The sequence below is a fragment of the Ornithodoros turicata genome, unplaced genomic scaffold, assembly GCF_037126465.1.
Source record: "Ornithodoros turicata isolate Travis unplaced genomic scaffold, ASM3712646v1 Chromosome62, whole genome shotgun sequence".
Lineage (NCBI taxonomy): Eukaryota > Metazoa > Arthropoda > Arachnida > Ixodida > Argasidae > Ornithodoros > Ornithodoros turicata.
This window is the reverse complement of record NW_026999386.1, coordinates 478052-497091: the sequence shown is the minus strand read 5'-3', so window position 1 is coordinate 497091 and position 19040 is coordinate 478052. Positions and strand designations below refer to the sequence as shown.

General features: G+C 46.1%; 1 protein-coding gene across 1 annotated transcript in view; it reads right to left on the bottom strand.

Moving 5' to 3' along the window:
* The window catches only part of LOC135374465 (uncharacterized), a 233232-nt gene extending 215816 nt beyond the window's left edge, over positions 1-17416 (bottom strand). The window contains exon 1 of the mRNA XM_064607421.1: positions 17350-17416. Coding sequence (XP_064463491.1) covers positions 17350-17358 — 9 coding nt within the window. The 5' untranslated portion in view covers positions 17359-17416. The remainder of the gene's footprint in view (positions 1-17349) is intronic.
* Positions 17417-19040: the final 1624 nt, after the last annotated feature.

Here is a 19040-nt window from a genome sequence, read left to right as displayed (position 1 = left end):
CGCACGACTGGAGCAAGCATCCCAGTACAACAAGGGTCGACGCCAGGTAACATAACGCGTAGGAGACTTGAGGCGGACGCATCCACTTAGCGACGCGGCGAAGGGCTTCGCAGCTTCTCTCGCGGACCGATGGGATGGGCCTCACCGGGTGAGTGCGCAACTTACACCCGTTACTTACAGACTTGAACATTGCAGTACAAGCGAAGAGACTGGCCCGGTTCACATCACAGACCTCAAGGGATTCATCGATCGCATCTTGGAGCAAGATGAAGGGCAAGAGGACTCCGGCACAAGTTCGTCGCAATCCCAACCCTTCCACGGCCCCATCGACACGGAGGCACAGCCCGCTGATGATGGGACAGCTCAGGGCGGGTTACCGGGGTCCCCTCGTTATAACCTTCGCCCTCGTAAACCTCCAAGGGGATGGTTTTCCTTTGTTTTTCGCAGATGCCTGGGGGCCGTTCTGCCCTGAGTCGTCCGCCACCCTCCCGGGGACCACCCACCTCTCGCCGCCGTGGCGGTGAACGTCGTTGGCTTGCTCAGCGCAACGCCCCTACGCCTACCAACCGGAATTCGTCTGCGACTTCCTCGCTCCACTAGCGTTGCGACGTGGACTGTACTAGTGGGAGACGCCAGCGTGGGCTACTGCTCTCGAACCCGTTGGAGGAACCAGGCCCGCCCACTGAAGGGTGACCCGCCATCCCTGAACCGTTTCGAGGACAATGCCTGGACGACAGGCATCCTACCTAGCCAGCGCCCACCTACACCAACGAGGAACGCTTCCGTCTATGCTCTACCTGCGGGACATTACTGATCCACCCCGAGACTCATCTGGCCGGCGCTCTTCATGTGTCACGCTCCCCTCAAGTGACCCCTCAGCTTCAGACCACCCCTTCACCCCAGGATATGACCATGGCGATACACCTCGTCACTCGCTTCGCTCCACAGTTGTTGGCTCGGCCTCTGACTTCTCGCAACACGGAAGATATCATTCTGGACTTACCGGACATTTAAAGGGAGGGGAGGTGTGGGCTGCCGCTTCCGGTTCAGACATGTGTACACCTAGAGATAAGGTTTGTGCGATTGGGGGAGACGCCCCTGTCTCCGAGATGTTACTTAAGCGACGGTGGAAGGCAGCGGGAGCTAGTTTTTGCCTGGACTGCGTCTTGCGGCGACACGACCGACGCTGCTCTGCGCTTGAACATGTAAGAGAATAAACACTGTTTCTCTTGTTCAATTGCGGTGTTCGTGTTCTTCGGGGTTGCGGCGGGTCGATTACGGAACCACCCCGGGTTTGTGGGCCGCGGTTCCCACATCCTTTAACACTGGTGGACTCATTGGAAAGAGGATGACGAGATGGGTCGGTTCTCAAGTCCAGACCCCGTGAACGTTCGTCGAGAACGCATTATTTTCGTGGCCCATTTCTACTACGAGCAGGGAAAATCCGTTGGTCAGAATCGACTTAAAAATGTTCTAAGAAACCATAGACATCAAAATGTCATAACTACGACTTTCATCATCTCTCACGCAAAAACGTAAAAACTGAAGTCCTCTACTCCACCACTAAACGCTGTGGGGACCATGTCGCCATATGCCGCCATCTGGTGTTGCATAGGGAAAGCTGCACTTGGCGGTATCCTTCCGCAGATTGCGCGTTGCGCCGGCGCGCATTGGACTGGAGGTGGCTGGTTCCTGCATCCTCTCTCTCTCTCTCTCTCGCCCCCTTCACTTTCATGGCCCACTGACTTAGGGCATGGCCTTAGAGACCACTACAAAAGGTTGCTTAGCTGCTCATAAAGGCATAAAGGGATTATCCTCTGAGCCTGCATAGTCGTGGGCCATGTAATGTAAAGCGAAAGCACACTGAGACCAACTAGAGTCACTAAATAAGCTTTGCTTCAGAGTATCGACACTGACTTCCAAGGTGGTGGTGGTGGTGTAACTGCTTGCCGTAGTCGGCCTCGCAAGGCGGGCAACGTCACGACTAACGCAGGTCCGTAAAAAAAGTGAAAAAAAAAGGGAAAAACAGGACTGTAGATTCGGATTTGCAGTGAAGTCCATTCAGGGGTTAAGCGATGAGCAGCGTTGAGCGAGCATGCGCCATCTTGTTTCGGCGGCTCGGTAGCCACGCGCACTTCAGAGCGCACATTAGCGCACGATGCCATCTACCGTGCGTGGGTAAAATGCTCCTTCGTCTTGTAAGCAGCCCATCAAGGTTAACGGCCCTGAGCTCACCTTGACGTCCTCGGGACGCTCGGGTGGACAATAAATATATAGATTATCGCACAGCACTCATTGCACGCTTCTCTATCCTACAGCGAGCATTATGTTTGTCGTCTTTGATCCTCAACTGGGGATGGTAGCGGTGCAGTGCGGAAACAATATGGCGCTCGCGCTCTCCCTGAGACTTCAGTGTCGATACTCTGAAGCGAAGCTTATTTAGTGACTCTAAGGCCAACAACCCTCTTCTTTTCTTTCTCTCTCTCTCTCTCTCTCTCTTTGTGCATGGTGCGCGTAAAGAGAAGTGAGACGAATTTATGAGCTTCACGTGAAACGTCAATTTGCCCGATTATGCCGGTTCGAGTTTACACGGACACAGCCAACTATATGAGCTGTCTCATAATGCTAAAGAGAATATCTCGTATTTCCTGTTACTGCAAGCCGGGCTTTACAGTCATTCCAGTAACGTTCAACAAGACGCTCCTGTAATGTTCGTAATGATGAAGCAATGCTTGAAATTCTACCGTCGGCTCCCATAATACTAAATCGCCGTTTTCTTTTCTTTTCGCTAAGAGTGTACGCCTCAGTCAGTTCTGAACTTATGAAGGTTTCGGGAGGACCTCGATATTCCCGGTTGCGAAATCCCAGATCTCGAAATTCACGGGGTATAGGGAAAAATGGTCCCGGAAAAAAAGGTTCCCTGGTTGTGTGAGCGGCAAAAAAAAATGGCCGCTAGAAAAAAGCGCTGCCAAAAATACAGGAGCGTAGTTGCAGATATCCCATGAAGCACGTCACAGCCGACCGAGTGCTATTATTTCGCTCTCTCGATTTGTTGAAATTCCATTCAATGCGCAAAATAAAATCGATATCATTCGCTGCACTAGTGCGCTAGTGATGTCCTTCTCTGGATGCTAGTATTTTTCTACTGTTGGCCGGACAGGGGTTTTACTTTTTTCCCCTTCATCTTTTCTGTGTCGACGTTATGGACAATAGAAACTGTACACCCGTTTATTCATTGTTTCATTGCTCGTACAACTCCGCTTCTGCTGGAGATACGGTTCATTGACATAGAAAGCATGAGAGAACAACTGCAAAGTCTGTGTCTCACCAACAATAGGAAAATACGATATAGGAAATACGATATGCCAGAGCCATTTATAGGGAGAGTTTGGCCATTCTTTGATCTTTTGCCGCCTCGTGGGTGGAGCCTATTTCGACGTCAGAGTCGTCGATGCGCCGCCTAAAAAGCCTGAATCCAAGCAGAATCCGCTTATCAGCCATCTGGTGCGCGCCATATTGATGCTGTCCGCCAGCTTTGTTGTCGCAATGAATGCAATCTACAGGAATAACCGGCTTATGACCCACAGCCGCCTGTGATAAGGGGCTTTGTTGCCAAACTGAAAGAGTTCAAGGACGAAGGGCTTTCGAAGGACAATGTACGCACGTGTCTGGCCGCCTTGCATCGTAAACGACGACCAGCATCAATATGGCGTCGGCGACCGGCTGACAACGGGACAACAATAGAGCACGGCAAGGAAGGTGGCTTAGCCGTGACGTCGCATGACGCGCTTTAAGTTAGGCTCCTCCTAATGGCCAAACTCTCCCTATAAACGGCTCTGCGATATGCGATATAGGAGCACCACCCAGTGAGCATCATCCAAATCATCCAAAGATGTCATTTATTTATTTGTCAAGAATGTTTATTTGTTACATCAATTATTACTTGAAAAAGGGGCGGGGATTAGGAATGAAAGACATGTATGGCATGTTTAGTGCCGGGCCGGGGTGAACAACCCGGCCCTTGGACGGCTTTTTGGATGTGAAAAAGTGGGTTAGCATGAGGAATTTCTTTGCTGTTCTCTTTCTTTCTTTTTTCATTTTTCTTTTTTCTTATCAACGCTCCAGGTGAACCGATAAGAAAAACGATCAAACGACCGCTGCCGTTTCGATCAAATGGCTTTCGACCAAACGTCACGCATTCGATCAAACGGCTCCTGTCATAATTTTATTATCATATTATTATTATCATTATTATCATTATCATAAGATTTATTTGTTGTTGGATAATTGCTTCCTAATCTTGCCGCGTTGTCCGTACTCAGCAAAATAAAGTAGAGGGAGAGAGGAACAGAAAGAACAGATGCAATCCCCACAATACAAGCGGCGCAGCGAATGTAACCGCTTTGATGTTCCCTGTTCAATGGCATGCAGCTTTTATTGTTCATTAAAATCAATGTTAATTTTAAAAAGCCTGTGTCCCAATTTCAACAAATAACGAGGGCGAATGATAGCACTTGATCGACTATGATTCGTTTCCCCAGTTGTTCACAACTATGCTCTGTGGGAACCACAACTTGTGTTGCGCGCTCCGAGGGGGCGTTGCTTGCTGTGATATGCTGATAGCATTGCGGGGGGCGAGGGAAAAATGGGATAAAAAGCGGAGCATCGAGCTCGTCAGGGAGAGCTGCGTTGTCTGGCAGTCGCCTGGGGCATTCTGAAGGTATGCAATAAACCTCTTCCTCATTGATGCATTGACTCATGTGGGACGTTCCTTCATTGGGCCGCATGGGGTGTGTGAGCGTTCGGAGAACTGGAGCGGAAGGCGGTTGGTATCAAGGTAAAACAAACATCCATTGCTTGTGGCGGTAATCCGTTCCATTCCTTTTCGCCGGGCTAGCCAGGCGAGCGAGCATGGTTCCGAGACGTGGGAAAAGGGTCCCACAAGTGGCGCCCAACGTTTTGGAGGTAGACCCGTTCCACCGGCGATGTGAACCGGGAGGCCGGAATGCGTATCCATGTTTTTTTTTTAACCTTTCTTATTTAGGGAAGTCTGTAACAGCCTCGCGCTGTTGTCCCGGGGACTGGGCGGCCGGTATGCCTGTCGGGAGGACAGCATAGCCGGAAACCCCAGTGTTTCTTTTGTTTTGTTTTTTTCACGCAATCGTCTCAAAGTTTCAGCACTACTGAGTGGGCGGTGAACGTCCCGAGTTTTCCGGCCTGCTCGAGCGCCTGGCAGCTGCAGGCACTCGCGGTACGGAGTCACCCTCTTACTGCTGTTCCCTTCTCTTCTAGCTTCAGCACGCAACATTAACATATGAACGACCCCCGGCCGTCTCGTCGCTCTTGACGGCCCCCTTGGAGGACTGAGCAGTCCCGGTCTCCTGGCCCTCAACAAAGATCGGTGTCTACCTGGACGGTAGTCCACCTGGGCTACCCGGTTTCCTGGGCTTCACACAACAGATGGTCTGCGCAGCCCCGCCCCCTTAGGAATGCGGACCCGGCATCCACCCCACTACCGTTTCGGGGTCTCACTATGCTGGAGCGAAACCCAGCAGACCCACTCCAACCCTTGTCAGCAGAGGAGCAGCGTATATTATGCCCCGTTTGTGAAGTACCAGAAGTGCACCGCACAGCCCACCGGCTGGGTGAGCTTCACCGTTCCCGCATTGAGCAGGCTCGACCGGAATCCATCGATGTCTCTACCGCCCTCTCAACGCTTCGTCGACTCCGTCCAGATCTTCTACGGGAAACAGAACGACAACAGGTACAACCAGACCCAGCAGATAATGATCTCATCGACTTGGACCCCGATGGACAATTGTAATTTTCGAGTGCCCGACGCGTTTTCCTGTTTCCCTTTTTTTGGTGGGGGGAGATGTGAGAACCACAACTTGTGTTGCGCGCCCCGAGGCGGCGTTGCTTGCTCTGATATGCTGACAGCATCGCGGGGGGCGAGGGAAAAATGGGATAAAAAGCGGAGCATCGAGCTCGTCAGGGAGAGCTGCGTTGTCGGGCAGTCGCCTGGGGCATTCTGAACGAAGGTATGCAATAAACCTTTTCCTCATTGATGCATTGACTCATGCGGGACGTTCCTTCATTGGGCCGCATGGGGTGTGTGAGCGTTCGGAGAACTGGAGCGGAAGGCGGTTGGTATCAAGGTAAAACAAACATACATTGCTTGTCGCTGTAATCCGTTCCATTCCTTTTCGCCGGGCTAGCCAGGCGAGCGAGCATGGTTCCGAGACGTGGGAAAAGGGTCCCACAGCTTTTGTATTTTTCGCCGTGCGGAACCCTGAGGGGTCATTATTTCCGCCCATGCAATCAGGGACCATTTTTTCGGGGACCAAATTTTTTCGGGACCGTTTTTCCGGAACCCGGCGAGATAACAGCCTTCGAAAAATCGGCCTCTCGGGCGAGCTTTGATTATATGAAATAACTTCTCCGTGATCATTCCTTCAATTGGCAATTGACCAGCGCTCAGATTCATCTCTGGAAACCCCCATTTTGTTCATTTGTGTCTGTGTTGCCCTACAAGAATAGTGATTTGCCTAAAATACGCATAAACTTGCTCACAATTAAAGTGTGCCGTGTTTCAGTTTTTTTTTTCATGACGAATTACACGTTTTTTTAAGTTTGAATTGAATTAACTGAAACCTCGGCGTCCAACACGACGAAATCTGGAGGGAAAAAATACGCTTCAGGAGTTATTTTACACAAAAAAAGCATATATTTTCTTGTTCCACATGAAATATTTGAAGATTTAACTTTTGTTGTAGAATTGCTTCCTAATCTGGCCATGTTGCCTGTAGTCAGCAAAATAAAATAGAGGGAGAGCGGAATAGAAAGAACAGATACAATCCGCGCAATACAAGCGGTGCAGCGAATGTAACCTCTTTTATATTCCTCGTTCAATGGCTTGTAGCTTTTATTGTTCTTTAAAATCAATGTTAATTTTAAACAAGCCTGTGTCCCAATTTCAACAAATAATGAGGGCGAATCATAGCAGTTGATCGTTTATGATCCGCTTCCTCAGTTGTTCACAATGATGCACCTGTATTTTTCGACGCACGGACAACGCGGGACCATTATTTCCGCCCACGGAATCAGGGGCCATTTTTCTGGAACCCCAATTCACTTTCTCGAAACAAGGAAAACCAACGAGAATGCTCAATTGCTTCGTAAGATGATATACCATGTTCAAAAATCCGACATCACTATTTACCTCACTATTTACCACACATATTCACGAAATTTCGATGTCTGTCCAAGTCATTTTAGCGAACGAAAGCCACATTTTAGCGGCTTACGCTTAGCAGGGCGGACACGACGGAACAGCACGTTGGTTAGTTTTTTTATTAGGTCAGTACAAGTTCGGTGTCTGCATGTTCCTGTTCCAGTTAGTCTAACTGCGCTCTTGGCAGTTTACCGCGCGCGCGCGCACACACACACACACATAAATGGGATGATGATGTGGTGGGTCATTCTCCGTCGTTATGGCGGTACACTGCCCCATCGCGCTTGTGGAAGGGATGAGAAAGTGGTGGTTTAGGAGCTCCCTTGCTCTTTTTGTTAAGGGCTGTTGCTACATGTGGTGCTTGGTGTTCCACAGTCAGATGCATGCTTGGTATACCGGCCAGTTCTTGTACAATATGCTGCTTACATTTTTGTGTAACCTCTAGTTACAATGGGAACCATTTTACAGGTGCTAGCATGGCTGGAATTTTGTGACGTGAAGCTGCAGAGCTGTTCTGTTTCCTTCGCACCTCGCGTTGCTCTGTGCACAACACTTTGCACAGGCTGCAATTTTACGTACAGGAAGGCTCAGGTGGGATGCAGTCGCGACACTTAGTGCTCTTCATATAGTACCGGTAAGTATGGGGCCAACAGAAACATAGAACTGCGCAATATTTTCTGTGTTTTCATTACATCAGCATGACCTCAAAAGGAGTAAAACAGATGCATGTATTGTTGTACAGACGTATGTTGACACCGTATAGCATAAAGCTGACCCGTCGGGGAGGACAGCAGACAACATGCCATCATCTTGGTGCCCAGCAGGCCCGTCTGTGATGAAACTGCAGGGATAGGAGATGATACGGAGAGCACTGTGTCACCGCACTTACCCCTTCAGGATCATTACCATCACCCTGATAGACAGGTACACTGACATGAGAAAGTGGCATAAGCTGAAGTTAACAGTGCACCACCTTGCATTGCACAACAGGGAATGGGACAGAGATCTCACCACCCAGCAGATTACTGAGCATCGTGACGCACGACTCCTCCCTTCAGGACCACTGCTATGCGAGCAGGGTCTGTGCATCTGCACTTGACAATATTCTACAAGTGCCATCAGGACCACCAACCCAAGCTGCAGGTATGCACGCCTATTGAGTAGCTTTGTTCTCACAATTACTGCAATTCGTGACCTTCATCATTCCTATAGGCACGGGTGAGCAATGCCTTCTTCAGCAGCATGTGATTAAATACGAGACAGCACTTCAACACCCAAGGAGCAAGCTGCAGGAACTGCGCGAAAAGGTGCACAGACTCCAGGCTTGCAACGAAAAACTGCACAAAGGTCTACAGCGACGTCAGCAATCAAGAACAAACTGTGAATTCGTGCAGAGTCTGAAAGAACATGGCGGCATTTGCTAACACCTGTGAAGAAGCTTCTGAGCTTCTTCTTCCAAAAGTTGACAGGTTTCTTACCGCATAAGGGGTCAGGGGGTAAGCTCTCAGGAAGGATTAGATATGGTCAAACGAAACATTTCAACTTTGTGTTCTCTGTCCGTGTATGCTGACTTATTCAGTCCTTTTCTTCGAGTGCGTTTGTTTTGATCTGTGAGGACGCAGAAATGCAAGGTTGAAGGACCGTACAGTGCATCCGAGGACAACAGGGCAAGTTGCAAGACTGAGGTTGTGGTTGTTGGGCTGCTGTTTGTACATATTTGTCTGACCTCTTTCATAATTTTGCTCGGTGCACATGAAGACCACGTAAATGTTTCTGGGTAGCTTAGAAACATTTTCGTAGTACGGACTGCTTTACTAAGTAATATAGTGTGGCTTGGTGCTTGTCAAGCATTTTGTGCTTTGGATTCTGTTATCTTGAGTGTCTCAGGTTGACTGACATGTGCATATACCATGGACAAGGGGCCATGCACACTTGCTGCTTTTTGGCCTCTTTCAGCGTCTGAGAATTGCTACCTTGAATTACTCAACACGTTTTAGAAAGGTGAAGCAATCCACACAGCATTATGACACATGTGCCAGGTAAAGTAACCATCCATACCCTTTCGAGTGCCGCCTCGTTGTGTCCTACGTTCACTTGTTATCTGCATGTGGAAGTTACAGGTCAAATAGGTTAATACATCAGACGGCTACGAAGTTGAATAAAAGTGAAATAATAAGACGTAGCAACGTTAACAATATTTAATGTGTAATTTAACACATAGATTAAAAAAAGAATGGTCGACGTTTCGACAGTGGCACTGTCTTCGTCAGGACAAAAAAAGTTACAGGTGATATACATATTGTATATTGAGCGTTATAGCATGTGGTACAATACCAGTGGCATATATTGCATAGTGCACTCCCACACATTGTAGGCCTCGCGTTGCAGTGACTTGAGATGGTGCAGTGAACTAGCTTCTTTGAAAGCTTTCCTGTAATCCAAACTTGACCAGGACCCTTATGAGATTATAAGTGCACCACACAATGTCTTGTACTGTGCATACACTCTTAACTCGGTTCCCTCTATTGTAACTTTTAACAAGGTGTAACCTTTATATAGTCGTAGATTTCCAAATATCGTAAAGGTTACACGTCCGATACCTCTATTTAGAGGTTAAGAGGGGATACCACCTCCGGCGGCCCCATGTATTTTCTATGGGACAAACTTTGCAGTCTCTTTCGGTAAATAATGAACCGATTTTCACGAAACTGGTCTTGTTGGATAGCATTCGGGAATGCGCTTTGTCGCTTCAGGAAAAAAATATTGCTTTTCTCAATACATTTTTCTAAACGAGTTATTGAAGTACAAAAAATTACCAAAATTGGATACTCAAGCTTTGACACGCTTTGATAAAAAAACTAAGAGACCTATGCGGAAAGTTTCCTGGAGCGGCAAAGCAAAGATCTTTCTAGAGCATTTTAACACGAGGATCATCCACATCCGATTATCTGTTCTCTCGATATATGATAAAATGTGAAGGTTGGTAACGCGCTGCATTTTGCGCCTCCCTGTGGCGCCATATCGCGGGCTAAAGGGGTCCAAAGAATCACTCCGCCACACAGCAGCGTAAATCCAACACCCTATCCTAGATTCCCTTTCCTGAAAGGTTCCATTCCCTCTGATGAAGGCTTTGAAACAGCTCTTTTTGGGAGATTAGGTAAGGGAATGACAAAAGCGTCTGCTGTTTGGGATTGTTGGAGATAGTATGTGTGTCGCAATCTCCCAGTCTGTTCCCTGCCTAGGGTTTTCCGACCTGATCGGTATGGCAATGCAAGTTTTCCGGCAGGCAAGTCTGCAGCTATGTCGATCACCCTTGTTTGTTTTCTGTGCACAGTGGCCGCCAATTTTTCGGTGAAAGGACCATGTATCCTACTTTTATATGGTGCTGTCTTTGAAAGCATACAAGTTTTTAATTGCACTGAGTATGAAAATCGGCACTGCTTTTGTTATTAGTTGCACCGGTGCAGGGGTTTAGGAAAAAATGCCCCCACCCCCCAAAAAATCAAAATGCCACCGAAAAAATTATCAGCTGGAAGAAATGTGCACAAAAAAATGTCCCCTGAGGGACATCCAATATTGATGCGCGTGGGCTTGTTCACTTTGGACGTCGGCTTTTTGCTACAGTGTGAATAAACACCGAGGGGCGGGGGATATGAAGATGAATTAAAGAAAAGGGAAAAAAGGAAAGGTCAACCGAAGTGAGTAGTCGTATATTCTGTTTGAATTCCGAATCAAACATGCAATTCGACGCTCGAATTCCTAATCGCATCGATGTTTCGTCTAAACCGAACACATTTCAATAATTGATTGATTGATTATTTAAAAGAAAACCAGGGAGAAACATTTCAATAATGTCGAAGCTGCGCACGTTAGACTAGAGGGCATAAAATAATGTGAGCGCTGCTCCAGCATGGAAAGCAACGGAGGACACGAAACGTCTAGGTAAATTGTAGCAAGATAAGCTAAGTTGATAAGGAAATTTAAAGATTAACGTCCTTTTCGTGCTGAACAATGATTTCGCATGTGGTGGATACCATGCGTACGGGTGTAGAAAAAAATGGTCGACAAAAAATGGCCCCTCAAGCAGTCTTGTGCCCGTTACTCGACAAAAGTAATTGATTACCGTTGCCGTTACTTCTACGCAAAAGCTAATTGATTACCGTTACCAATTACTGGACTCCAAATGTGATCGAGTAACGAGTAGAAAAGTAACGCGTTACTCCGGTCGTTACTCTACATTCACGCAAATTATACCCGTTCTTATGTGCCTCAAGAAAAAAAAGAAGAAAAGTCGACTACTCGATTACTCGACCCCAAATGTGATTGAGTAACGAGTAGAAAAGTAACGCGTTAGTCCGGTCGTTACTCTACATTCACGCAAATTATACCCGTCCTTGTGTGCCTCAAGAAAAAAAAAGAAGAAAAGAAAGAAAGTAAAGGAAAAGAAGAAGCCGTTCAACAGCGGAACAGCTGAAGAACAGCAAAAAACACAGTAGAAGAGGTAGATCTGTACGGCTACTGTATTTATGGCCCCAGAAGCCATTGACCCGATTGTGGGAGAACATTGCGTGGAACTTCCCCATGACTCACTAAACCCCAAAAGCTTCATGTACCACACCTCTGGTGTAGGAAGGGATTAGGGAGAGAGACCCTGAGATTCCAGAACGTTATTACAATGACCTCCGCTTGCTATAGTAGAACTAGAGTCACTAAAAAAGAAGAACGGCCCAACTAAGGCTGACGGGCTTGACTTGGTGCGGAACATCAGAAAGACAAGTTAATCTCTGCCAGAAAAGTAACCAATTACTGGGTAATCGATTACTCGGAACACACACAAAATATAGAAATGTATTTTATAAGAATGGAGATATGAACTCGTTCCTGGACATTTCATAGAGCACCGTTTCATCGAACGCCATTTCGTCGAATGAACGTTTCTTCAAACGCAGATTCACCGAAACCGAAAATCGAAAGACTGCAGATGCATACTATAAACAACGTTGAACTAAGGTTTTATATGGCTGTTAATTCAATATTTTTCGTTGTACCATGGCGAAATTATCTTCGTAGCACCCGCAGATTTCGGGTAGCTTACGCGCACATATCGCTATCCCATTTCAGATCTTTCCCTACCAATGAAAAAGGTGCCCAGAAAATGTAGAGGTTGCTCCCAGCTTGGGGTAATTTTTTTTTTTTTTCAATATGTGTCCTACTGGTATGCGTGATTGTTCCGCACTGTTCTATTCCGCTGTGCTGTTCGTGAATGACAAAGATATGAAAATAACCAGTGGTCTCCCCTCTTCAGCTGAAAAACCAAACAAAAAAAAAGAAGGAAAATTTCGCAGATTCGTTTCGAATACAGCTATTTACAATTCGTTTCGCATGTAGTGCCACTGCGAATTAATTTCTATCGGAATGAAGTTCACCAGGGCGCCGACAATCGCTCATCGGACAAGAGCTCACCCAACGATATCGCTCACATTTTTACCGACTGCGACTCTTTTACTGCCATGGCCTTTTCTTTTTCTTCTGTGGGTTCATATTCTAGGACCATTTATTCCGTCACCCATAAGTCAGACATCGAATAGGACGAAGGTATGACATTGTAGTAGAAGTTCTAAACAAAAGTGTTTTGTCGCCTATTTGTGTCCCCCTGCCCGATTGTGACCGTTTCCAATAAAGGAGAAATAAAAAATGGTATGAGACTCGTAAACATCAAGCATAGACATGAAAGAACTAAGATGTGGGTTCGAGTCCTACAGCTGGCTAACCTTTTCAGTGACTTTCTTCTTTCATCGTTAATCAAGCATAGGTTCGCTTGCGTGTGTTTTTTGCAGATTGGAGAAATTCTATATGGTAATGTAATCAATCAATCAATGCACCACACTTTTTCTGTGAATACACAGCACTTGGCTTTACGAAAGCCTAGCTTCTATCTGCGAAATGTTTTGTAACTCCCAGCCAAAGAAACATCAGCAGGTCAATATAATTTTAAAGAAATGAGCGCGGCGAACGAAACGTAACACTTCGACTTTGCGTGCTGGTGTCGAAGAACTCAGATATGGAAAGCTTAGGAAAGCAAAGATAACGTCAGCCCCAGAAGTCAGGAGATGCAGTCCACAAAGAGACAATGAAGAGGAATTCGCCTTGGTCGGACCTGTCTTTTTTCCTTTAGCTCAGTTGACCTTGGCAGCCCACACATGACGGGAGATCCCGGCACCTCAATAGTCAAGGAGGTCACACGTGTTTATGGAACTACACAATCCCGCGGAGGAGAAACTCGTAACAGGGGTATTGATTAGAGCTTTCACCTTGATGAGACCCGGATGTTTGTGTGGCGCCATCTACATGCGACAAAGTCGTGAATCGGAGATGGCTCCTCGGTGATATCCCCTCTTAACCACGACTTGTAACGTGACACTGGAGGAGCAATAGAGGTTACTTCAGAGGACAACAGAAATCCAATCGTCGTAACTTATAACTGTATCCTTTATAGGAACGTTGTAACCTTAAACAAATTCAGCGTTTGAATTTCCTTCGTTTGTTTTTCTTGTTTCTTTGCAAGGTAACCTTTATAAAAGGTACTGCTCAAAAGTCACTGTGTTCTCGTTCAAGCCGTACATTCAATCATTCAGTACGAGAGTTTCGGATCAGTGTGCGTGTGTCGTTATTCTGTCTTTGCGTCTGCACGAACTGCGGATCGTGTTCCGAATTGCGAAGAAAGCATAAGGCTGAAGTGATAGAACTTTATCAGGGTATTTCTACGCGTACATTCACTACAAAGTTTACGTAGTTACGTTTTCGCTGGACAGTCTAGGAATATTAATCGCAGCACAGTCTGTCTCTCCAACACGGTTCAACGGTTCAGCACAGTGTGTACGTGTGTATCTTACGTCCGTTATTTGCTTAGTTCTTTGTCATCCTTGTGATTTACTTCTTCGTGTGCTTCTCATTAACCGTAGCCGCGTCGCTGATGTGTCATTCTGACATATTAGAAAAGAATAGAAATGTTTCCGGCGCACTGGAGAGGGAGTTGCAACAACGTGAGGACTGTAAAGAGCATGCCGCCTTGAAACTGAATGTCGTTCACCACAGCTGAAGTGTTGACATTGTGACGTCTTCGTGCTCTTGCCTCGGTTGTAGTCCCAGGTTTGCCAATTAAATAATACATATGCTGCAGTTGCAAATATTTCTTTCTTTCATTTGTTGTGCATATGAATCTGTACATGTAGTGATCACTCGCTTTTCGCCAATGGATGCCTTTAGATGAATTACGTGTATTATAGCTATATGTTGCGAATGACAGCATGCGTTCTGCACTGATGATATCACATTTTGAGCATCATTTGTACTGTAGCGTCTGTTAAGAGACCGGCGTCTTAGCCTGGCGAAACTGTAACTTTTACGTCAGTGTGGCGGTTAGGAAACAGAAACCTCTATTTATAGGTGATCTGTATAACGTTTATAGAGGGTATTACCTGTAGGTTAACAGAGTAACTTGTGAAATAGAGGGTAAAAATTTTGAAATTTTTACCCTTTACTAGAAGGTACCAGATTTAGAGTGTAGCCTTGCGTATGGCTGATAGCGGGTCCTCTAAACGTCAGGCTACCACACTGTTCGCACGATTTGTTATATGTAACTATGTGTGATTTGTCATTAAACATGTTACCTGTGCCCGCTTACATGAAGTGTTGTCTGTCTTGTATTTCATTGCTCTGTTCAGTGGGCTACTTCCATGGTCAAACAGGCGGTCCATCGGCCTTGGAACAACTGTTGGAACTGTTCGATGTCGCGATGGAAGTAAAGAAAACGATGCGGTTGCGGGATGAGAGGGAAAGGGTAGTAAACGGGAGTGCGTGAACCGACGTCACAACTGACCCCGACTGTGACGTCACTAGATGTCATGAGTGACGTCACAATTGTAGTTGTCCGCACAACGGATGGATGGCGCTGACCGCCAAAAGATGGCGTAGATTTGAAGACGCAGGGCCTTATGGGGGTATCGCTACCTTCTTACATATACCTTGGTATGACATCATAAACACAACTGTGTTGGGGATCGTGCTATGTATCTTGTTCCCAAAGGAGAAAATGTTGCGTTTGACTGTGCGTTCGGGAAGACGCCGTTTGGTTCAAAGTCAACACTGAGCGTGCACGCTAGGTGATCTTAGGTGGCGATTGCGAAGTTGCCTTTGTTTCTTGTTCTTGTGAGGTCGGTGACCGCGAAACAGGCTAGATATCTTTTCATGAACACACCAAGCCACGGCGAGAACCACGCACACATTTTCTTTTACATCGTTGCGAGTCGCACTCACTCAGGCGCACACACTCGCGCCATCTTTCTCAATTAACGTGATAGCATCTGACGCACATGTTTCTAAACATGTTTCCTCAAGTTTGAAAGATAGATTATCTAAACGCATGGAGGAAAGAACAAAAAGAGGCGCCCCAACGGCTCTTTAACGGAAGAGAGAAGCGTGGGGCAAGTGACGTGAGGATAGGAGATGAGCTGTAGCTTCTTTGGAGGCACACGGGGGTCACGATACCTGAATAGCCCAATGAGGTCGCTTTGCACACGCTACTTTGGGGGCCACTTCGGCGCGCTAGCACCACACCCCTCCACGTATTCCGAAACTATGCGTTGGGGCTCCCATAGAGATGTATGTAACCGAAACCGGAAGGCGAGCGATGATGTCACTAGAGTAGCCTCTAATCTCGACTTCACTTCTCAGAGCAATAGGGCTCCTCCTCTTTTCCTTCCTCCATGTCAAAACGGGGCATCAGTTGACACAGTTTGCAACTGCTAAGTGATTGAATGCCAACAACAAAGACGTCGGGAGAAACGGTACCCTACCCTGATACATGTGAAAAGTTAAATGAGTGATATATTAATAAAATTAGGAATGAATTAAGTGTTTCCAGGTAGCTTCCAATAAAAGAAAAAATAGAAGAAAGCACGGTGTTCGACTAAGGAGTCTAATGCAATCCAGTAGTAGTCAGGAAGTATGTGTGTCCATCGTTAGATCGCAGTTTTAGAATACTATGTGACAATGTCAATTTTTCCCCACATTTTCTCAGATTTTTGAACCTGACTTGCCATGAATTTCCCTTCAACACGGGGACTTCACGAACTAGTAGTAGTTCTTCAATGTTGTCGATGAGTAACAGTGGCATAGCCGGGGGGGGGGGGGTTCTGGTTGTCCACCCCCGAAATGGTACTTTTGATAGTGCATTTGGTAGAGGAAAAGGAGGGGTAATCCTCCTCCACCATGTAAAGTCCCCATAGAACCGTTCCCGAAATATTTATATGGTATATATATAAATATACACTGTTTCGCGTACAAAGTAAACAAAACTTGGACCGTAGTGCTAGGAAACATTATGCCATGAGAAACTGTATACGCATATCAGGCGAATTTCATGCGGACGCCCTTTGGAAGGAAACTATAAATACGCGCTTCGCAAGTTCATATATTTTCTGTAATTTCGCTCTTTTACACTGTATTTGTAACGAGAAATATTGTTTGAAGTTGCTAAATAAAACGTTTATAGAATAGAAAATATTTTGCACTTCGCAAGGCCACTGTGACGTCGCCAATGGCCGTGCTTGTCTCGCGACCCCGTTATTATATTATTCAGTCACAAGTGAAAGCGCCCTTGGATCATATGAGAGTAGACACACTGCTGAGTTCAGGCGTCATGCACAGAATTTGAGATCGTGTTGTCGTCATAACCAGAGGTATAAACAAAAAATGTCGTTCCATTCGTTTCATACTGCCTCGCTGAAGCTGCTCACTACACAACTCATTAAAGGCTCTAGTTCCATTTTACTATTCATATTTCGCAAAAGTCGTGAAGACATTATTGATGACAGTAAGTTTGAGGCTCCGATTTCTGGCTGGCAAGCAGATTATTCGTTAATGAGGTCGAGAATAACGAATTCCACAACTACAACTACATTGTGCAGAAGCTACATAAGGCACTGAACATTACTGTCCACATAACATTACATTACATACCTACTCCCAATTATTAGTATTACTGTGCACATGAATTGTGCTTCATAATTGTAAGATAAGACAGACGCGGAGAAGAAAATATAAAATCAACTTGCCGTGCTCATGCTGGAATATGTGAGAAGACGCTCCACAGAACGAGGGTTTCCTTTGAGGATTCCGCGACTGCGGGAAGCGGAAGCCGTGTGCGAATGCTGATTCAACACCGGATAGCGTCATGTCTGACGAACGCACTGACATACGGAGATACGCAAAGGTAACTGACAGCCAGGGGCAGATCAAAGATATTTCTGAGAGGGGGACCAGCCTTGGCCAGCATAGTAATTAAATGATTTGGGTCAATTACACTATGTGAAGACAGAAACTGAGGAGGGGGTCAAGACATCCCCCCCCTCTAGATCCGCCCTTGATGACAGCCACACGTCGAAGGAGTGACTGCTGCGATTGAACATACATACCTCTCAGAGCGTGGTTAACATAAGGAAAGTGGGTAACATCTCATTACGGCCGAAGTCTCATTACGACCGATAGTCTGATTGTATCTCATTACGGCGCTGTCTCATTACGACCAAAAGACAAAATGTCTTTGTAACCTGCATTGGTATGCAATGTTGCAGCCAGGTAAGGATATACATTCAACATGGTAGAAGCCATGCAGTGTGCCCTTAGGGCCCTTATTATATATCTATATATAGAGGTTAAAGCGGTTGATATATCAGACGGCTGCGAAGTTCAATAAAAGCAATATAATAAAACGTGGACGACAGACTAGAGGAAAGTTAACAAAAACTAGTTTATTTAATGGGTAATCTGACACAAAGATTATAATATACTATGAAACGTTTAGAAGAACGGTCGACGTTTAGACAGTGGATGTCTTCGGCTGTCTTCGTCAGGACCACGAAGACAGTGCCACTGTCGAAACGTCGACCGTTCTTTTAAACGTTTCATAGTATATTGTAACATTTGTATTAGATTACCCTCTAAATAAACTAGTTTTTGTTAACTTTCCTGTAATCTGTCGTCCACGTCTTATTATTTTGCTTACGTATATGTATTCAAAGGGTTAGGAGGGCGGTTGACCACGAGAATGAAATAAGCAGGAAAAATCAGAAGACAACAAAGAGCTTACAGGAAAACACAAGGGGAGTTTATTAACACATATAGGGATAGGAGTCGACGTTTCGGCAGTCAGCGCTTGGTTTGGGGCGCTTCGACGGTACTGGGGTTTGGTGACAAGAACATGCTTTATATATGGGATGGGGTTATGTACAAGGGAAAGACTGCAGCGCATGCGCTTTTGCCATGAGTATCATAGGTTGGGAAATGACATGTGAAAGGTGAATGACAGGAACTGTGCAGCAGGATCTTGACCCGTGAGCCTCGAAAGAGACTAAAGGACGTATGCATTGTGAAAGGACTGAGAATGTAGGTGACGAATAGATGAAAGGATTCCTGGGTCTTCGTTAATCTGACACTGGAATTTATGAATGAGATAAGATTCGCAGTGTTCCCTGCACTGCCTGCATGGAAAGCCTGACTGTAGGATGAAAATAGATATGTTGGTGACAGAGTGACCTGGTTTACTGAAGTGACGTGATACTGGCAGATTAGGTTTTTTTGCGACGTCAGATTTGTGGTTATTGAACCGCGTTCTGAATGACGTAGCTGTCTGGCCGATATATTAGACGCTACATGCATTGCACTGAAGAAGGAAGACAACATTTGAAGAATTGCAGTTCAAATTTTCGCCATTGATTTTGACCTGATAATTAGAATTGGTACTTTC